Here is a 21830-nt window from a genome sequence, read left to right on the forward strand (position 1 = left end):
GAATTTGAGAGAATACTGAAAAATCTCAGTTAAAACAAGGCCTAGTAATTATCAAGATCTTTGTGAGGGCCAGTCATGACAAAACTATTCCACATGGTGGGCAATATATATGAGAGTGTTAAAATATCCTCACACTTTAAGAAGAATGTAATGATTTCAGTTTCAGAGAAGTCAGCTACTGACAAGTCTGAATATTACCAAACTATTAGTTTAGTATGTCATTGTTGCAAAATACTGACGCATATTTTTTACAGAAGCACAGAAACACTTGTAGAGGTCATCACTGTCAAATATCAGCTTGGGTTACAGAGAAATACAGGAACACAGGGGCAGTACTAGCCCTATGACTGATCTTAGAAAATAGGTTGAAGAAAAGGAAATCTACATTTGTAGCATTTGTAAATTTACAGATTGATTTTGACAATGTTGACTGAACACACTCTTTGAAATTTTGAACATAAAAAGGGATAAAATACATGGACTGGAAGGTTATTTGCAACTTGTGCAGGTACCAGACAGCAATTATTAGAGTTGAAGGACACAAAAGGGAAAACATAGTTGAGAAGAGAGTTAGGCAGTGTTGAAGCCTATCCTGATGTTATTAAGTATGTGCACTGAGCAAGCTGTGAAGGGAGCCAAGAAGACATTTGGAAATGAAATATTCTGTGTCATCCAAACAAAACACAGCCAGGGCAAAAGCACCACAGGCACAAAGATGTGAGCTGGTTCCAATGCCATAGAGACTCCCCCCTTGCGCGAGTTCCACCAGTGCCACGGGCAGTGCTGAGGATGGAGACATTGACTTCGCCTTGGCCAATTGCCGGCCAAGTACAATCTGCCAATGACCAGACATCAATGGACAGAAGCCTACTCAGAAGATGAAGAGCAAGCTCTTGCCCACTTCATTGAAGATCATCATCCAGGGTTGACTTAGACAGGGAACATCATTTAGTGAAGTCTTAGAAGGGAACAGACAGTTGTTGTGAATTGCATCTGTTATGTACTGAGAAGTTTACCAATGATTATTTGCACTTAGCCATTGAGGGCCTTTTTTGTGTTATATTACATGCAGTGTTGCAGACTTCATTATTCAACAAGTCACAAAGACAAGTAAACCTTTTTAAATCATTTGTGTGACTTTGTTACTAATTTGTTGGAGTGTTGTATAACCTCCATTCTCCTATCCTGTTACTTGACTGTGGGACATAACTGTGTAATAGTGGGCGGGAGAAATTGTCTTAGTGGTGTACTACACCAGAAGCCATTTCACAAACTCACAAACTCAGCCTACTGTAACAACAGTGGCAACTCGGCCTCCACAGAAGTAGCAACAAGGCCTTTACAAAACTGGCAACAAGGGTTTACAAAAGTAACATAGATGAGAATTGCATCATGCAATAATGAATTATAAATTGTGGGTGCCTAGTGGATGGGGTTGACATCTTAACTAGTTTATTACCAATAACATAAAAGCAAAAGATGTGATGTATATGACATGCTAACACAACTATATATATAAAATAAAAGGTCACAATTGTGCAGAAGAAATAAGGTACATAAGAACACTTTAAATTTGAAGCAAAAGTCATGCCAGCCACTGTCGCCACTGCTTCTGGCTTGGGAAGCTGCCACCTCTTTGTCAATTTTGTAAAGGCCTTGTTGCCACTGCTGTCGAGGCTGAGTTGCCACTGTTGTTGCAGTAGGCCGAGTTTGTGAGTTTATGGAGTGGCTTCTAGTGCAGTACACCACAAAGACAATTTCTCCCTACCACTATTACACAGTTATGCCCCAGGGTCAGGTAACAGGGGAGGCGAACGAAGGTTCTACAACACTCCAACAAATTAGTAACATAGTCACACAAATGAGTTAAAACGGTCTCTTTATCTGTGTGGTTTGTTGAATAATGAAGTCTGCGATGCTGCATGTAATATAACATGAAAAAGCTTCTCAATAGCTAAGTGCAAAAAATCATAGGTAAACTTTTCAGTACATAGAAAACACAATTTACAAGTGTCTGTTCACTTCTAAGAGTTCACTAAACGATATTCCCTGTCTAAGTCAGCCCTGGGCAATGATCTATAACCAAGTGGGTGAGAGCTGCTCTTCTGTCTTCTTCCAAGCAGGTTTCTGTCTATTGTCCGGTCACTGGTAGATGGTACTTGGCTGGCAATTGGCCAAGTTGAAGTCAATATCTTCACCCTCAATGCCACCCATGGCGCTGGTGGAACTCGTACGGGTGGGGAGTCTCTTTGGCAATGGCACCAACTCGCATCTTTGCGCCTGTGGTGCCTTTGCCCTTGCTGTGTCTTGTTGGGATGATGCAGCATAATTAATGTCCAGAGAAGAAAAATAAAACTTCAAGTTTTGCTGATGACATTGTAATTCTTTCAGACACATCAAAGAACTTGGAAGAGCCATTCAAACAATGTGTAACATCTTCAAAAGGTATTATAAGATAAACATTAAAAAAATATAAAATAAGGATAATGGAATGTAGTTTAAGTAAATCAGGCAATGCTAAGGGAATTAGACTAGGAAAAGAGACGTTAAATCGAGCAGATGAGTTTCACTGTTTGAGCAGTGAAATAAGTGATGATGGTTGAAGTACAGAGGATATAAAACAGAGACTGAAAAAAACATTTCTGAAAAAGAGGAATTTCTTAATATCTAATAGAACTGCGGCACTGAGAATGACGGGAGCCCAAAGCACTGACACATAGTTATGAGGAAAATAGACATTCGTGAAAAACAAATTTGTATGCAAATCACCAGTTCCTATACAAATTATGAACCCACTTTATGTCATGAAATTTTAATTCATATCAAGGATTGTTATTATTAATATTAATTCTCAAAATTTTCACATATAGGCTAATTGCAATAGTGTCTTTCTTACTGTTGTGTAGTTTGTAATTAAAGTGAAACTAGAATCAGTACATCAAGAACACCCCCCCCCCCCCCGCCCCCCCCCCCCCCCCCCACACACACACACACACAGAGAGAGAAAGAGAGAGAGAGAGAGAGAGAGAGAGAGAGAGAGAGAGAGAGAGAGAGAGAGAGAGAGAAAATGAGTGTGTGTGTGTTATGGCCTATCCCATACTTCAAAGTCCTCATTATCATCATTTTCATTAAGCACATTCTCTGGCTTGTTTGGTTAAGTCTATATATTTCAAGTTTTATCTAACAGTTATGTGTTTCATAGTTGATATTTGCCTTCCATCCACATATTTTGGCACCAGATTTGGCAATGTATCTAAAAATTGTAAAAAAATCACAAACTGTGGTCTCCTTGATGTGTCCTGTAGAAATGATGGTCTCCCAGACCTCCAATGAAGAATGTGTTACTTTCAGCAACATTTCATGGCAACCTGTCAAAAACTTCATCACTGTAAAATTTCTGAAATGTACATTGTTACCTAGAGCGTCAACTTTTGGTTTCATGATGAGGTTCTACATCTACATCTACATCTACATTTATACTCTGCAAGCCACCCAACGGTGTGTGGCGGAGGGCACTTTACGTGCCACTGTCATTACCTCCCTTTCTTGTTCCACTCACGTATGGTTTGCGGGAAGAATGACTGCCGGAAAGCCTCTGTGCATGCTCGAATCTCTCTAATTTTACATTCGTGATCTCCTCGGGAGTTATAAGTAGGGGGAAGCAATATATTTGATACTTCATCCAGAAACGCACCCTCTCGAAACCTGGACAGCAAGCAACACCATGATGCAGAGTGCCTCTCTTGCAGAGTCTGTCACTCGAGTTTACTAAACATCTCTGCAGCGCTATCACGCTTACCAAATAACCCTGTGACGAAACGCACTGCTCTTCTTTGGATCTTCTCTATCTCCGATGTCAACCCGACCTGGTACGGATCCCATACTCATGAGCAATACTCAAGTATATGTCGAACGAGTGGTTTGTAAGCCACCTCCTTTGTTGATGGACTACATTTTCTAAGGACTCTCCCAATGAATCTCAACCTCACACCCGCCTTACCAACAATTAATTTTATATGATCATTCCACTTCAAATCGTTTCATACGCATACTCCCAGATATTTAACAGAAGTAACTGCTACCAGTGTTTGTTCCACTATCATATAATCATACAATAAAGGATCCTTGTTTCTATGTATTCGCAATACATTACATTTGTCTATGTTAAGGGTTAGTTGCCACTCCCTACACCAAGTGCCTATCCGCAGCAGATCTTCCTGCATTTTGCTACAGTTTTCTAATGCTGCAACTTCTCTGTATACTACAGCATCATCTGCAAAAAGCCACATGGAACTTCCGACACTATCTACTAGGTCATTTATATATATTGCGAAAAGCAATGGTCCCATAACACTCCCCTGTGGCACGCCAGAGGTCACTTTAAAGTCTATAGGTGTCTCTCCATTGAGAACAACATGCTGTGTTCTGTCTGCCAAAAACTCTTCAATCCAGCCACACAGCTGGTCTGATATTCCATAGGCTCTTACTTTGTTTATCAGGCGACAGTGTGGAATTGTATCAAATGCCTTCCGGAAGTCAAGGAAAATGGCATCTACCTGGGAGCCTTTATCTAATATTTTCTGGGCCTCATGAACAAATAAAGTGAGTTGGGTCTCACACGACCGCTGTTTCTGGAATCCATGTTGACTCCTACAGAGTAGATTCTGGGTTTCCAAAAACGACATGATACTCGAGCAAAAAACATGTTCTAAAATTCTACAACAGATAGACGTCAGAGATATAGGTCTATAGTTTTGCGCATCTGCTCGACGACCCTTTTTGAAGACTGGGACTACCTGTGCTCTTTTCCAATCATTTGGAACCTTCCATTCCTCTAGAGACTTGGCGGTACACGGCTGTTAGAAGGGGGGCAAGTTCTTTCGCGTACTCTGTGTAGAATCGAAATGGTATTCCGTCAGGTCCAGTGGACTTTCCTCTGTTGAGTGTAGGAGGGTGACGGTGGGGGGGAGGGGGGGGGGGAGCAAGTGTTTAGGAGCAATCAACCACTCAAGGGTATCAGTGCCAATATGTAGATCAGTTGAACAGTTGAAACAAATATTCCTGAAACTTAGAAAATGCAATCAGAGAACTAAAAGACAAACTGAGATAAAATCACACTCACTCTAACAAGTTATCAAAACAATGTAGAGGAATTACATCTGATGTTTTGAGTCACATATGTAATGCATCACTGACTCAGGGTACTTTTCCAGACAGGTTAAAATATGCCATTGTGAGGCCACTCTACAAAAAGGGGGAAACCACAGATGCCAATCATTACTGGCCAGTATCCTTGCTTACAGCATTTTCAAAAATTTTTGAGAAAGTAATGTACTCAAGAGTCGTTAGCCATCTCAAGAGTAATGGGATACTTAGTAAATCATAGTTCAGATTTCAGAAATGTTGTTCCACTGAGACAGCAATATACAGTTTCACTGTCCACATAATACAGTCTTTAAATAGTAAAATGTCACCAGTAGGATTATTCTGTGACTTATCCAAAGCATTTAATTGTGTGAACCATGACATTATGTTAGAGAAATTACAATTCTATGGTATAAATGGAACAGCATATGAGTGGTTTAAGTCATATCTACAGAACAGGAAGCAAAAAGTCGCTTTATATGCTTCAAGTGACTCAAAGCAGTTTGCCACTTCATCTAACTGGGGTGAAATTACATTAGGTGTTCCACAAGGTTCGATTATGGGTCCCCTCCTGTTCTTGATATATGTGAATGCCATCCCTTCTTATGTGAAACAAGATGCTGAACTGACATTGTTTGCTGATGATACAAGCATAATTATTAAACCAGTAAAAGAACGTCCAATAGAAAATGAAACAAATAAGGTCTTGGGAAAAGTTATTAATTTGTTTTCTGTGAATGGGTTTGCTCTGAACTTTGAAAGAAACACAGCACATCCAATTTACTGCTGCAAAAAGTATAATTCCTTCAATAAACATAACACATCAAAAGAAGTCAGTAGCCAGGGTAGAGCACACTATGTTTTTGGGTGTACATATAGGTGAGAATCTTATTGGAAAAGTCATATTTTGGATCTCCTAAAGCATCTAGGTTCAGCAACTTTTGCAATCAGAATAATTGCCAATTTTGAGGATGTAGAAATTAGTAAGCTAACATACTTTGCGTACTTCCACTCTCTGATGTCATACGGAATAACATTCTGGGGCAACTCAACACTTAGGCAAAAGGTATTCACTGCTGAAAAGAAAGTAGTTAGAATAATTTGTGGGATTCATAGTCTCACATATTGCAGGCATCTGTTTAAAAGGTTAGGAATTCTTACAACTGCTTCACAGTACATTTACTCAGTAATGAAATTTTTTCTATATCAGGAAAAAGAAAGACCTACACTATCCTTTACTTAACCTATCTTTGGCACAGAAAGGGGTAAAATATGCTGCTATAAAACTTTTTGATAAATTACCAGATGAAATAAAATGTCTGACAGACAGCAGTAATAGTTTCAAAAACAAATTGAAATCATGCCTCCTTGACAACTCCTTCTATACCATAGATGAACTTTTGAATATGAGTAAATAAATCTGGAGATATAATATATGCATTTTGTGCCATTTAAGGGAATGGGATAGATAATAGAAATATTTAGGTATAACACTATAATGTAAAAAAAAGAAAAAAAACCTTGTTTCCTGTGCACATTTCTTGTGCATTTGACACGTTCCACATATCATAACGGTTTTTATGTGCTACTGATAAATGGGACACATAACTAACTAACTAACTAACTAACTCTATCACCTGCTCAGTCACACTCTCCCACAACATGAAAAACAATGCCACCAATCAGGAGATGTACAAAAACTATCAAAACACAACTAAGAATAGAGGAAAGCTAAAGGAGATTCTCAGCACTATGCACCTATCTGATCACTCACCAAAAACATAGGTCAACCAGCCACACTGATAACACACAAAAAAATGGCACTCTAAAATTTCAGGGAACAAGTGGGATTATCTGATTGTCAGATAAGATAGACAGCAAATTTGTCAGCAATGAGCTTCCACCCTTAGGTCTGAAAATAAAATACAGTCTAGTAAAATGTGGTGCACTGTGATCTGTATGCCATAAGCCCACACACTGAAGGGTCCTCTCATTGGAGGAAGAAGCCGTACATCAGAGGACTATGACTTATGAGAAAATGAGTAAGGAGAACCTCATCCCACTTGTGTGGCTGGAAGGAGGTGTACAACTCTCACATTCTATGGTTTGGCTATGGTTAGTCACCTTCAGGCTGCTGCCTCGAGGTACAGCGGTGGCAGAGTATCTGGTGTCACATGGGACACAGCAGATGTTGCTTGTTTTGGCTATGGGCTCTGCTTCTGAGGCACCTCCTAGTGCACCCATCATGGTGGATCTGCACTCACAACAGGGTGAATGGCGGATAGTAATGCATTTGCATCACTCAAGGTGGAGGGCCAATGTGAAGACTGGCCACCAGGCATCACCCATTCACTCTGTGAGTTGACAGGCGGCTGCTCCTTCGGCTGGATCCAAGCAGGCACATGAGGCGATTTGGGGGGGGAGGGGGGTTACTAGTTATTGGGAGCTGCTATATTAGGTGCTTATGCACTTATGGAAACCCTCAGGCAGATAGTGTTCAGGGCTGGAAGAAAAGCCAACGTTCACTTGGTATGTCTGCCAGGACCTCATGTGAGATGTGGAGGTGGCCTCGCTTGAGGCTACTGAGCATGCAGGGTGCAGTTGTCTGCAAGTTGTGGCTCATGTCGGCACCCATTATGCCCATCGCATGGGTTCTGTGGCAACCCTCAGTTCATACAAGCAGCTGGCAGAGGTGGTGAAGACTGCTGGCAGAGGTGGTGAAGACTGCTGGCCTCGCACATGGGCTGCAAGCAGAGCTCACAATTTGCTGCATCATTCCCAGAGTTGATCAGTGTCCTTTGGTTTAGGGCCAAGTGGAGGGTCTCAATCAAAGGCTTTGTCGACTCTGTGATGGCTTTGTCGACTCTGTGATGGTCTTGGCTGCAGATTTCTCGACCTTCATTATCTCTTGGGGATTTGTAGTACTCCCCTTGATAGGTCAAGGGTGCACTACACAAAGGAAGCTGCTACTCGAGAAGCAGAGTGCTTGTGGTCTGCACATGAGGGTTTTCGAGGCTAGGCAGTAGTTTGAGGTGCCCTGATAATCACTTTCCAGTTGATATGCAGCAAGGGAAGTCAAACTGTGTTCAGAATAGAAGTCAAAAGGTGTTCAGAATAAAGACACTTCACCTGCCATAAGTTTATCAGTAAACTGTCAAGTAATACTCATAGTGTTCCCAAATTTACTGCCTTCCACAGAAGTTCTCACCCTCAAAGTATTATTGGGACCCAGAGATGGCTGATACTCAAAGTGGAAAGCTCTGAGATATTTAGCGAGTCACGGAACATAAATCAAAAATACAGATTAGAGGTCATTGGAGGGGGAGTGTTTATTGCAATTGACAAAAATATTTTCTCTTTTAAGTTTGAAGTTGAGTGTGACACTGGAGTTATCAGGTCATGTATAACACATGTAATTGAAACAAAGTTAATTGTTGGATATTTTTACTGGACACCCAATTCTGCTGTGACAGTTCTAGAGTCATTCAAAGAAAGTTTATGGTCAGTAGTGAGTAAATATTCAGATCATACAATACTAGTTGGAGGCGACTTTAGCGTACCAAGTATAGACTGGGATGCCTGTGGATTCATAGTGTGTGGTACAAACAGACAGTCATGAGAAATGTTTCTGAACATGTTTTCTGAAAATGTCTTGAACAGCTAGCTTGGCAGCAGACAGACACAATGGAAATAGTTTAGACCTTTTAGATACAAACAGGCCAGACCTTATCAACAATGTGAGTATAGAATGACCTTATCAACAACGTGAGTATATAAATGGGGATTAGCGATTACTATGATTACAAAATTTAATAAACCAGTCAAAAAGGCTAAGAGAGTGTTCCTGCTAGACATAGCAGATAAGTTGCTATTAGCACCAGACTTAGACCATGAATTGGCATCACTTAGTTCCAATAAGATGGCTGTAGAGGAATTATGACCAAAGTTTAAGCAGATTGTACATCATGGTCTGGAGAGTTATGTGCCTAGTAAGTAGATAAAGGATGGAAAAGACCCACCATGATTCAATAATGAAATTCAGGGGATGCTGAGGAAGCAAAGGCTGTTACACTCTCAGTTCAAAAGGGAACACACAAATGACGACAAGTGAAGGTTAGTCGAGATTCATGCATCTGTGAAAATATCCATGCACACAGCATAAAACAACTACCTCTATCACACCTGAACAAAAGATCTGGCAGAGAACCTGAGAAAATTCTGGTCTTACATAACATCACTTAGCAAGTCTAAGGCTTCTATTCAGTCACTTGTTGACCATTATGGTGTGTCAGCTAAAGATAGAAAAACGAAAGTAAAGTTTTAAATTTCAGATTCAAGACATTGTTCAGACATGAGAATCTTACAAAAATACCATCATCTGACCATCAGACAGACTACCGTATGAATGACATCATAATAAGTATCCTTGCATAAAGAAACAACCAAAAGATTTGAAAGCAAATAAATCCCAGTTCAATTTTACAAAGAATACTCTACAGTATTGGTCCCTAACCTATCTTGCATTTATTGTGAATCCTTCACCCAGTCCCAAGCGACTGGAAGAAAGTGTAATGATTACAGTATATAAGAGGGTAAAACAACAGACCTGCAAAATTACAGACCAATATCCTTAACATGTGTTTGCCGCAGAATCCTTGAACACATTCGCATTCTGAATATAGCAAACAAACTCTCTTGAGACTGAAAAGCTTATGTCCATGAAAGCATCACTCATGTGAAACTCAGCTTGTTCTTTTCTCACATGATGTACTGCAAACTATGGATGAAGGGCAACATGGAGATTCCTTATTTCTATATCTGACATAGTGCCCCACTGCAAGTTGTTACGAGCATATGTAATAAGTTCACGATATGTGAGTAGCTTGAAGATATCTTAAGTAATGGAATCCAGTATGTTGTCCTCGATGGCAAAGGTTCATCAGAGACAAGAGTATTGTCAGGAGTGCTCCAGAAAAGTGTGATAGGACCGCTGTTGTTCTATTTATACATAAATAATTTGGCTGGCAGGGAGAGCAGCAATATGCAATTGTTTTCTGATGAAGCTATGATGTACAGTAAGGTGTCGAAGTTGAGTGACTGTAGGAAGATACAACATGACTAAGACAGAATTTCCAGTTAGTGTGATGAAAGGCAGCTAGCCCCAAATGTGGAAAAATGTAAGTTGATGCAGATGAGTAGGAAGATCAAACCTGTAATGTTTAGATACAGCATTATTAGCGTCCTGCTTGACACAGCCACACTGTTTAAATATCTGCGTGTAACACTGCAAAGTGATGTGAGATGGAACAAGCATGTGAGAACTGTGCTACAGAAGGTCAGTGTTTGGAATATGTACCATGTCAGATTGAAGGAAGATACTGAAGCAGTTCAGAGACAGGCTGCTAGATTTGTTACCAGCAGGTTCAAACAATATGTAAATGTTATGAAGATGTTTCGAGAACTTAAATGGGAATCCCTGTTGGGAAGGTAGCTTTCTTTTTGAGAAGAACTATTGAGAAAATTTATAAAATTTGCATTTGAAGCTGATTGCCAAATGATTCTACTGCCGCCAACATACACTGTGTGTAGGTACCAAAAAGACAAGATACAACAAATTAGGGCTCATACAGAGGCATATAGACAGTCATTTTTCCCTTGCTCTATTTGTGGGTAGAGCAGGAAAAGAAATGACTAGTAATGGTACAGGGTACCCTACGCTATGCACCATACGGTGGCTTGTGGAGTATCTATGTAGATGTAGATGTAGAACAGTCGTGTTGTGGACTTAATGAGGTGCACCATATTATCTACCACTTCCAGCCATTCTTCTTCCCACTGATGCATGACTCTATACCTCAACAGCAAGGTGAGAGCATGCGGGTGGATGGTGCATTGAACTAATTGAGCATACTGACATGCCTCCTTGGCTGCTACATCTGCCATTTCATTCCCCGCAACACCCATATGCTTTGGCACCCAGCAGAAAGAAACCTCTTTCCCCAGCATTTGTAGTAAGAGGAGGGCATCCTGGATATTGTGGACCACTTTATCTGCTGGGTACAAGTGTTGTAGAGAGTTAAGGGCACTCAGGGAATCAGAACAAACAAGGAATTGCACACTCAAAATGTGTCTTATCTGCCCCAGTGCCTTTGAGATGGCATATAATTCCACATAGAAGGCAGTAAAGTCTTGAGGCAGTCGGATCTTGAGAATACAATCAGGGAAAGCAAGAGAGCAAGCAATGGAGTCCCCCTGTTTAGACCCATCCATAAATACAGCTACTGAGTTCTGGTGCTCAGTTAAGGTGTCATAAAGCAATGTACTAAAAGCATATGCAAGAGTGCCTCAGGTGTGGTAACCATGGTAATTTGGAGAAAAAAATGAGGCCCAAAAACCTCACTGAGACTTTAAAATGTAGAATGATGTCCCTCTTAGGCAAGTCAGGTAAATTAAAAATATGATGAGAATAGTTAGAACACACAAACACACATTTATCTGCAGAAAATTGAAAAACCCATGGCCAATGGAACATGAGGTTTTGTGGGAAGTTCATTCAAGAGCCTCCAGCTTTAATGAAGAAATGGGTATCAGTGTAGCCAGTGAGCATTTCTACAGCAATGAAAATTTGTTCTTTAGGCCCTTGCAGATCTTAATATCAGAGAAATTTGTGAGACAGCTTTTCACAAATGTTTAAATACACAATGCAGGGAGTAAGACACAGATAAAGCTGGTTAACAGTAAGATCAAAACATATCAAGAGCATGCATACATGTATGTAAGTGAAATATGGACAATAAGCAAGTCAGTTAAGAAGAGAATAGAAGCTTTTGAAATGTGGTGCTCCAGAATTCTGCAGATTATATGAGTAGATTGAATAACTAATAAAAGAAATTGTCACAATTTGATTAAAAGAAGGATTCAGTTGATAGAACACATCCTGAGGCATCAAGGAATAGTGAAGGAAGCGGGTAGGTGGGGGGAGGGGAGAGGGGGGAGACACAGAGAGAGAGAGAGAGAGAGAGAGAGAGAGAGAGAGAGAGAGAGAGTGTGTGTGTGTGTGTGTGTGTGTGTGTGTGCGCGAGCGCACGCGCGTGCGTGCGCGAGCGTGCGGATTTGTCCCGGTTAAAAATACACTTTCTCCTGGGTGAAAACACACTTTAGTGACATTATATTTTCCCTGTGGAACTTATCAATCAAAACGCAGGGAAAAAGACACATTTTGGAAATATCTTTGATGTGCAACAACATGTACACTGCATATTTTCGTATTACGAAAGTATACATTGGACTTCCATCAAACACCACATGTTGCTTTCTGAATCATTGAAATCGAGATTGTGATGCACTTCTGTAAGCCAGTTATAGCTCATATCACATGATCTCACCAGCCGATGACAGCGGGTATTCAGAGCAGAGGACATGTGATATAGTCAGCTGACAGCAACATTGCTGATAAGTAGCATGAACACACAGAGAGGAAAAGTTAATAGTTTAAATTAGTATACATAGTGTTGCTACAAGAAAAGCAAGTGTTCACATATAATATTGGTCTCTAAGGTTAATAAGCTGCAAGAGAAGCTAAGCTTTTGCATATGATGTTGATCTTTTTTGCGCGTGTTACACTTTAAGATATATCACATAACTGTGCCAGTACAATTTTTAATAGTGACATAAATGTCTGATCTTTGGGGTTAGAAATTCTTCTAAATGGCTCGTCATCAAAGAGCTGACTATTAAATGACAGTCAAACACTATGTGATTTAAGAAATTAATGGTAGATTCTCGCACATAGTTCAACTTATGTAAAAGGATATTTACTTTGAAAGTAGCGTCTTTTAAACCACCATTCGCAATATTTTCCCACAACCTGTTAGAAATAGGTTCGTTTCAGCAGTTGCCTGAGAGCGCAGATAACAGGCGACACCGTGCTTGCACAGCTACCATGATGCAGGAAGCTCGTGTGTACGTACGTGTAAAACATTGAAAGATCATACATTATGTCATAAAAGAAACAAGACATCACAGGATACTCCAAGAGCATCAGAATTTCGTGAACCATGCTCAAATGTGCACATTTAAAATGCATAGCCTACTTAGAATGCACATTTGTATGTCCAGATTCCCAATGAAGTAGACCTCGACCTGATTTTCAGTGTGGTTTTCGGAATTTAAATTTTCTTGGAGCACCAGTACTGTACTATATCATGTTTGGTTCTTTGTTATGGCATAATGCCATACCTGCTAGAAGATGAAAACATGCACTTTAAATGCAGTGAACAGTTGAAACTAGCCAGTACTGTGGAATTAAACATTTCGTTTCAAATACATTGACTGCCTCTGCGGAAAAGGTTAAAAAAGACAAATTTCTTTAGCAACCATCAAAAATAACTTCAGTGTCAGTAAAGTTGGAAATGAAATAAAATCTGAAACTAATAACATATTTTAGCCTTCTGTAATTATGTGAATGTATTTTAATTCACTTGATAGCTCCCGGTAACAGATATCGATTTTGTTTTCATTTGACGTGAGAGTAAACGAAGGAGAAACAGCAAAATCACTAAATGTAAACACAGGTCACATGGAGACTACCCACTATAACTCAGACTGCTCTGCGCATCAGCCCCAGATCTACAATATTTGCTAACTGGGTCAATATTTTAAAAAATCGAATTTTCAAAACTATGTTTATCTTGTAGTGCACATCTTTCTGAAAAGTCTGAAACATAAAGCATATGTGTTCGAGGAAATGTAAGAGATGTCTTTTGGTCATAAGTGTGCCAAAGTGCCATGCAATGTCTCTTTAGACAGCATTCTTCCCTCGCACATCACTGTATTTCGCTCTGTGGTATTGAAACGTGTATACTTTTGTAATTAATAGCACATGGGATTATTTGTAATCAGGAGAAGAAGAACTCTTTATTGCCTATTAGTTAACAACTTGCTGTTTTGTGTGACATAGAATTAAATATGGGATACATAAAACCAATAAAGACAAGAGCTAAGCAAGGAAGTACACATTTCTTCAATTCTTAACACCTAGCATTTTTTTCTCTCTAATCTAGCTAAGCCTTTACATGGTATGATTTCCTTTCTGCGAAATGATCTATTACCTCAACAAAGTTCATCAAACATTTTGCAATCGAAATGTCGTTATCTAATAATGAAAAAGCTCTCAATACAAATAATACCCAAGACTGGTGTGGTTTCTCGATCTGATTACATCAATTTTGTCACTGTCTGCTAGATAAAACAAAATAGGCCTTTCTAATTTTGCAGCAATTTCGTAATACACATCTAATAAATGAGACTGTTTTGGCACAAATGGTCATTTTTATAACACAACAGAATATAATTCATGAAGTACCAATATCAAATGACTATTAGGCCCACTACAAGCAAAATGCTTTATGTTAGGAAATAGTTTCATATTTCATTATATACACCAGTGCCTCAAGCAAGAGATTGAAAAGTAGTATTACGGAATTCTTATATAAATTTGGAATTGTCTTATTCTCCCATAATTTGTGTGATGTCCCTGTTTCTTCTCCTTTCTCATTCTAACAAACAATCTTGTCATCACCAATTCTGTAGCTATTCCTGCCATTGTCAAAATTTGTTGGCCGATTAACTCACTAACCCTGGCAGAATCACAGGTTCAGTTATCCCGTGATTATTCTCCAGTTAGGTGTTGTTACATGTTCGTACAACACGTTTTCCGCATTACTTCCACAATATAACTTAAGCGGCTGACAACTGGTCCTTACTAGTGTAGCAATCTGGCCAAAAATTTTCTGTCAAAATTTCATTTTCTTGGATGCACTGAGAAGATAATACGTAATCTTTCTCATCTGTCATTCCAGTTACTCATTTATTTCCATTCTGGTAGTCTGAATCTATGGATTTCGCTGGTAATTATAACAACAATGATTATTCGCAAACCCAGCCAACCACATAATCAGACAGAGATTGGCATTCATCCATTCGGCTTTACTCTGCTCAGCTTGTATAGCCCCGTCCCCTTTTGTCTGAGGAAAGTTTATTTCTAGATGCGACAAGGATTCTCCTGACAGAGACATCACATACACTATGCATGCATTCAAAAATCAACTTATGATTCATTCAGAAATCAACTTAAAATGTGTTCAAAAATGTTGAAAAACCAACAGGGATGTGTTTCAAAATCATATGAATAATTGATAGACCAATGTGCGCTGGATGCTAAGTGCTTTGTGAAACAAGTTTACTTTCCTCAAGAATATGAATTTGGTGTCCCCTTTTCCCAGTAGCATCTAGCTGCTTTCTGTGACTGTTTGCACAGCCAACAGTCATATTCCTGTAGCCAGAAGCAGGAGACTCTAATACTCAAAGGCGACTCAGGTGCGCATGCAAATGAGCCCGCTCGTAACTGCTAAAATGAATCTAACGTAAACAGTTTTGACTTCATGCTCTTCAGAGGTAATTTGTTGTTATAAAGCATTGCACAGTCTTCCTAAGGCTTTTGACACATTTTGCTGTTGGCACATGCTTGCATGAGCACTGTGTGTCATCACTGTATATGGCGCATTTCCTTTGAAATTTAAGTTATTTTCGTTTTTTTCTCTCATTATGTTTTATTGTTGAAGAACTATTCTGCAGTAGCGGGATGCAGAAATATATTTGTTAGAGTATCGGTTCTTACCAGTAAAAATTACAAAAATTTAACAGAAAACTTAAACAAATAAAAATTCCTGGAATTCTAAAAAATTCCAGGGTTTTTCCCGTTTTTCTTCCGGATGAAAAAATTCCCACATTTTTTCCGGTTGTTTTGGGTCGTATACACCTTGTGTTATGCCAAAATATTTAATCAATGTGACTGTGTGAAGCAGCACATCACTAATATTGTACTCAAACATTACAGGATTGTTTTTCCTATCCACCTGCATTAACTTACATTTTTCCAAACTTGGAGCATGCTGCCAATCATCACACCAAATACAAATTATATCTAAGACAGCCCGTATCTTCCTATAGTCACTTGAAGACAACAATTTCCTGTACACTACAGCACCATTAATGAAAAATTGCAGACGGCTGCTCACACTATCTATAAGATATGTTATGTATGTAGAAAGTTGGAGTGGTTCTATCACACTTTCCTGGGGCACTACTGAGGATTTCTTTGTCTCCAATGAATGCTCACCATTCAGGACAACATTCTATTACTAACACTTGCCATTGAGGACACTGTTTTATCACTTAATAAGTTTTCGAGCCACACACATATCTGAGAACGTAGTCCATGTGCTCAGACCCAAATTGACAGTATTCCTTAAGCATATACTTTATTTGATGAACAGCAGTGCAGAACTGTATTGAAGGCTTTCCAGAAGTCAAAACACGTGATAGCTACTTGGAAACTGTTCCATACAGCTTTCTGGGTTTCATAAGTGAAAAAGATGAACCCTAGGTTTCACATGACCCCTGCCTGCAAAATCTGTGCTAATTATTTAAGAACAGTTGGCATCAAATATAGAGTATGTAGTTTTGTTGCAACTGTCCTGGAGTCAATTTATAAACTGGAACAACCTATGTTTTTTTCTATTTACATGGAATGCACTATTTCTCCTGAGATCTATGATAAAATAGTGGTAAAATAGTGTCAGTTTTTTTCAGATAATGGATATAGAACATGGCAAATACTTCCCTGGGGCCAAAAGTTTTCCCTGTTTTGAACTAGTTAACAAATTATACAAAACAAAACACCCCATAGAAAAAACATGTCAGAAGCTGAGTTTTATGTCATAAAGTAAGTTGTCTGTCTACAATATTATGTCATTAACATGAATTGTGCAGCAAAAGATTCTAGTGGTGTTTGCAGGAGGAAGTGTGATAGTACTTTTGGGTTTTTTTTTCACACCATTCACAATCTACCATTTTCATACCAAAACTGCTGGAAGTGAAAGGGAAGTTCGGAAATGACAAATCTCTTAAAAAAGCTACTTCAAGTAAATTCCAACGTAAGAATAAAAGAATGGCAACAATTACAAATATCAGCAGAATTACAAAATGATATGCTCTACAATATGACCACCTGTAATGACATCATCAATCGGATGCTATAATCTGGTCTTCCATCCACTTAAACATGAAAATTGGGAAATTTCTGTAGAAAACATTATTGATCCTGTCACTAGCACCCCAGAATCATATTAGAAAGCTTGATAAATGAAGACATAAAAATTGGAGACACGATTAAATAAAAAGGTTATTTTTAAGAAACCAGCTTTGTTTACATAAGACACTACAAGAAGTTTCTGAAATTTTATACCAGAGTGGTGTGATAAGAAGGGGGAACACTGAAGCAAGCATGACTTTGGCTAGCCTACATGGTACTAATGTAGATCACAATCTTATGAATGAGAAGATATTTACAAATGGGATTATTATGTGGAATGCATAGTTAGCAATTGAGGGTGCCCATACCCAGAAGCAAGGAGGGGAGGGGGGGTAGTGGTACTGCCCTCCTATAGCTCTCAGGGAAAGCAAAAAATACAGTGAAGTCCAGGGCTTTTCTTCTTAGAAAACAGTTAAAATGTCTGTATTACACGGGTTCTTAATAGGACTGGAATTAGCTGTCTAATAGATACTTCAATCATTAACGTGCTTATGGTGGATTGCACAATGAGGTTATTATGGTACCTTGATGTTGTGAAGCATTGCTTGTATAAAGTATTCTCTATGAAACAATTAATATAATAATGTAAAATCAGAGATGAAGAATAAACAGAGTAATGTGTAACAATTTACAGTAAGAATAACAGTTTAGCAGTGGAAGAGCACACACCCGAAAAATTTAAAAAACTAGATTAAAAGCAATACATTTATAGTGTGATCTAAAGCACCCTATTTCATTTGTCTTGCTCATGGAATTACAATGGACCAGCAGTGAAAATAGCAAATAGCCTGTACAACATGGTAACTAGAAAAGAGGCAGTTTTTTTCCCAGTGTAGTAGATTTTCTGTGTATCCAGTGACATGTTAATTTCCAGCCATTTTCTGAACAAATGAAGTAATGCAAATCCCCTTCATAGCTACCACATACATAATAATAAGTGATAGGTGGTAATAGGTGCTCTGTCCGGAAGCAATTTATAATGTGTGTATCTGGACCTATTTCACATCACTGAAAACTCTTCTTCATGCTGTGATCTGCGTACACTAATGACCATTAAAATTGTTACACCAAGAAGAAATGCAGGGTATTCATTGGACAAATATATTACACTAGAACTGACAAGTGATTACATTTTCACGCAATTTGGGTGCATAGATCCTGAGAAATCAGTACCTAGAACAACCATCTCTGGCTGTAATAACGGCCTTAATACACCTGGGCATTGAGTCAAACAGAGCTTGGTTGGCGTGTACAGGTGCAGATGCCCATGCAGCTTCAACATGGTACCACAGTTCATCAAGAGTAGTGACTGGCATATTGTGACGAGCCAGTTGCTCGGCCACCATTGATCAGACGTTTTCAATTGGTGAGAGATCTGGAGAATATCCTGGCCAGGGCAGCAGTCGAACATTTTCTGTATCCAGAAAGGCCCGTACATAACCTGCAACATGCGGTCATGCATTATCCTGCTGAAATGTAGGGTTTAGCAGGGATTGAATGAAGGGTAGAGCCGTGGGTTGTAACACAACTGAAATGTAACGTCCACTGTACTAAGTGTGAACAAGAAGTGACCGAGACGTGTAACCAATGGCTCCCTATACCATCACGCCAGATGATAAGCCAGTATGGTGATGATAAATAAATGCTTCCAATGTGCATTCACCGCGATGTTGCAAACTTGATGCTGTAAACAGAACCTGGATTCATCCAAAAACATGACGTTTTGCCATTCGTGCACCCAGGTTCGTCATTGAGTACACCATCGCAGGTGCTCCTCTCTGTGATGCAGTGTCAATGATAACTGCAGCCATGGTCTCCGAGCTGATAGTCCATGCTGCTGCAAACGTCATCGAACTGTTCATGCAGATGGTTGTTGTCTTGCAAACATCCCCATCTGTTGACTCAGGGATCACGATGTGACTGCACTATCTGTTACAGCCATGCAGATAAGATGCCTGTCATCTCGACTGCTAGTGATATGAGGCAGTTGGGATCCAGCACAGGGTTCCGTACTACCCTCCTGAACCCACCAATTCCAATTTCTGCTAACAGTCATTGGATCTTGACCAATGCGAGCAGCAATGTCGTGATACGATAAACCGAAATCAGGCTACAATCTGCACTTTATCAAAGTCAGAAACATGATGGTACACATTTCTCCTCCTTACACGAAGCATCACAACAATGTTTCACCAGGCAACACAAGTCAACTGCTGTTTGTGTATGAGAAATCGGTTGGAAACTTTCCTCATGTCAGGACGTTGTAGGCGTTACCACCGGTGCTATTCTTGTGTGGATGCTCTGAAAAGCTAATCATTTGGATATCACAGCACCTTCTTCCTGTAGATTAAATTTCGTATCTGTAGCACGTCATCTTCGTGGTGTAGCAATTTTAATGGCCAGTAGTCTAACATGATTTCTAAAAGAATATCTCAATTAATTAAACCAGAAAGGTGCCACATCTATTTATATGTTTGTATGCCAGACATTCTACAGTTTCTTATCCATCACACTTCTATTAATTTTCCATTAACCATTACTGATTTATTAATTTCATTTGTGTAACTATATGGGTTCAGAGTGATACATTATAATGAGTATTTTTAGAAAAGTTACTCATCACAGTTATTTAAAAAGTGGTATATATTGTGCAACAACACAATATGAGCAACAACTGCGTTTTACTACTCAGAGTAAACTCTCTTTATTTTTTTACATACTTTGAACCGCATTAACTAAATTAAGTCTAGCACATCATTTACAATATTTTAACATAATTAATACCTTGGTGTGAGGTCCAAATTTTTAATTACATTAGTGTCACTGTGTAATGAGATCCGCATAAAACCTTGAACCCAAGATTCTGCATGTTGAGGTTGAGCCAGTTCCACTGTTACCTTGTAATGACGATCTGAAATGGAAATAAAGGTATTAACCACTTATTAAGAATTTAAAATAAATTGCAATCAACAGGCACAACATATTTATCTGCAATCTTGACTTTACATAAGGAAAATTTCTAGGGCAATAAGTTTTTCTTCTGTGTTTATAATGTAGGTATTTACACAAGCTCCTATCTATGGACTGCAGTAATGATACTTTTCTCAGACACACATCTACTTATTTTGGAAATATCTATACTGTTTCTAAATGAGTCAGGTTTGAAAGGAATGTTAAACTATTGTGTCTTATGGACAAATCAAATATATTTTTCTTGTTTGTTTAGAAATATTATTATGGTCTTGATGTGTCTGAAATACAAACAATTACCAAAAGGTTGTTCCTCATATTCTTTTTCTTCTAGTCCTTAACTGTACTATTCATTTTATTTCTCTTCCTCTTAATCCATACTGTCATCATCACCTCTGAACTGAAGCTGCCACAGTAGTAAAAAATGTATTATCTTTGACCTCATACCCTCTGTGACATCTCCCCTTTCATTTATGTCTCCCTTTGTCCTCGCAACAGATGGTTCCCCTCATAATTTGGTTCAAGAGAGCCATCCTTCCTTTCTAAGCTTCCCCAGGCCATACTTACTTCCTCTCTGAGGAAGGAACTGCTTTTAAATGTGACTGTTGTCAGTAATAAGAACTTTGCCTTCAGATGGTAAGTATTGGCAAGCCATTCTCTATTATAACTGCTTAACTTTTCTCATTCCACACTACTGAAGATTATTTCCCATAGAAATGCTACGTATGACTGAACAAATGCTATTATTTTTTTAAAAATAGATACCAATTTTTACAAAGGTGAGCATTCATTGTTCATTTGATTTAAATTAGCTATTGTTGATTGGATGACTTGGGTTAGCTCTTTCCACTGACATTTCTTAATCATTATGTATGTAGTGGAACTATGTTAACTCAATGGTCCTCATTTTCAGTTGATTTCATGGCTACAAATGTAACATCAGGAACATATACTTGAAGGTTTTTCACATAATTAGCTGGCTTAAATCAGTGATATTGTTCATAATATTATAAACATTGTTAACAATTTCATGGCTCTGATTCTGCAGAATTTTTCTAGCACCTTCCTCTGTCATAACAGAATAAAGCACTCACAATGCACTCTACTCTACTTTTCCAGATGGAATCAAATAAGTTAAGTGAATACATATATGGGCACTTCAGGTCTGAGCCTGCTCCTTTCCCTACAATACGGAACAGCCCCAGATCTATGATATTTCTGAACCAGGGCTAAAATTAGATAGTGGCACCCCCCTCCCCCACCCATGATAGTTTAGGACAGGACATCAAAAAATTAAAACAAAACGATTTTTCAAAAATATATTCATTCCATAGTGCGCATCTTCCTGAAGAGTTTGATATATAAGAAATATATGTTTGTTGGTCTTCAGTGTGCCAAAGTCCAGTTCCACACCTCTTCTCACAGCTTTCTTCTATCACACATCACTGTGTTTTGCTCTGAGAAATTTAAATGTGTATATTTTGCAATGGAAGGCATCAAACCTATATTCAGGACATTGGAAATTAAAATGTCCTTAAAAAATCCTCACAATTAATGTTAT

General features: G+C 38.8%; 1 protein-coding gene across 5 annotated transcripts in view; it reads right to left on the bottom strand.

Annotated features, from left to right (window-relative positions):
- The window catches only part of LOC126297752 (pancreatic triacylglycerol lipase-like), a 456502-nt gene that overhangs the window by 38426 nt on the left and 396246 nt on the right, over positions 1-21830 (bottom strand). For all 5 annotated transcript variants that reach the window (XM_049988926.1, XM_049988923.1, XM_049988925.1 and 2 more), the window contains one exon: positions 20084-20210. In XM_049988926.1, coding sequence (XP_049844883.1) covers positions 20084-20210 — 127 coding nt within the window. The remainder of the gene's footprint in view (positions 1-20083; positions 20211-21830) is intronic.

This window comes from Schistocerca gregaria, chromosome X (assembly GCF_023897955.1).
Source record: "Schistocerca gregaria isolate iqSchGreg1 chromosome X, iqSchGreg1.2, whole genome shotgun sequence".
Taxonomy (NCBI): Eukaryota; Metazoa; Arthropoda; class Insecta; order Orthoptera; family Acrididae; genus Schistocerca; species Schistocerca gregaria.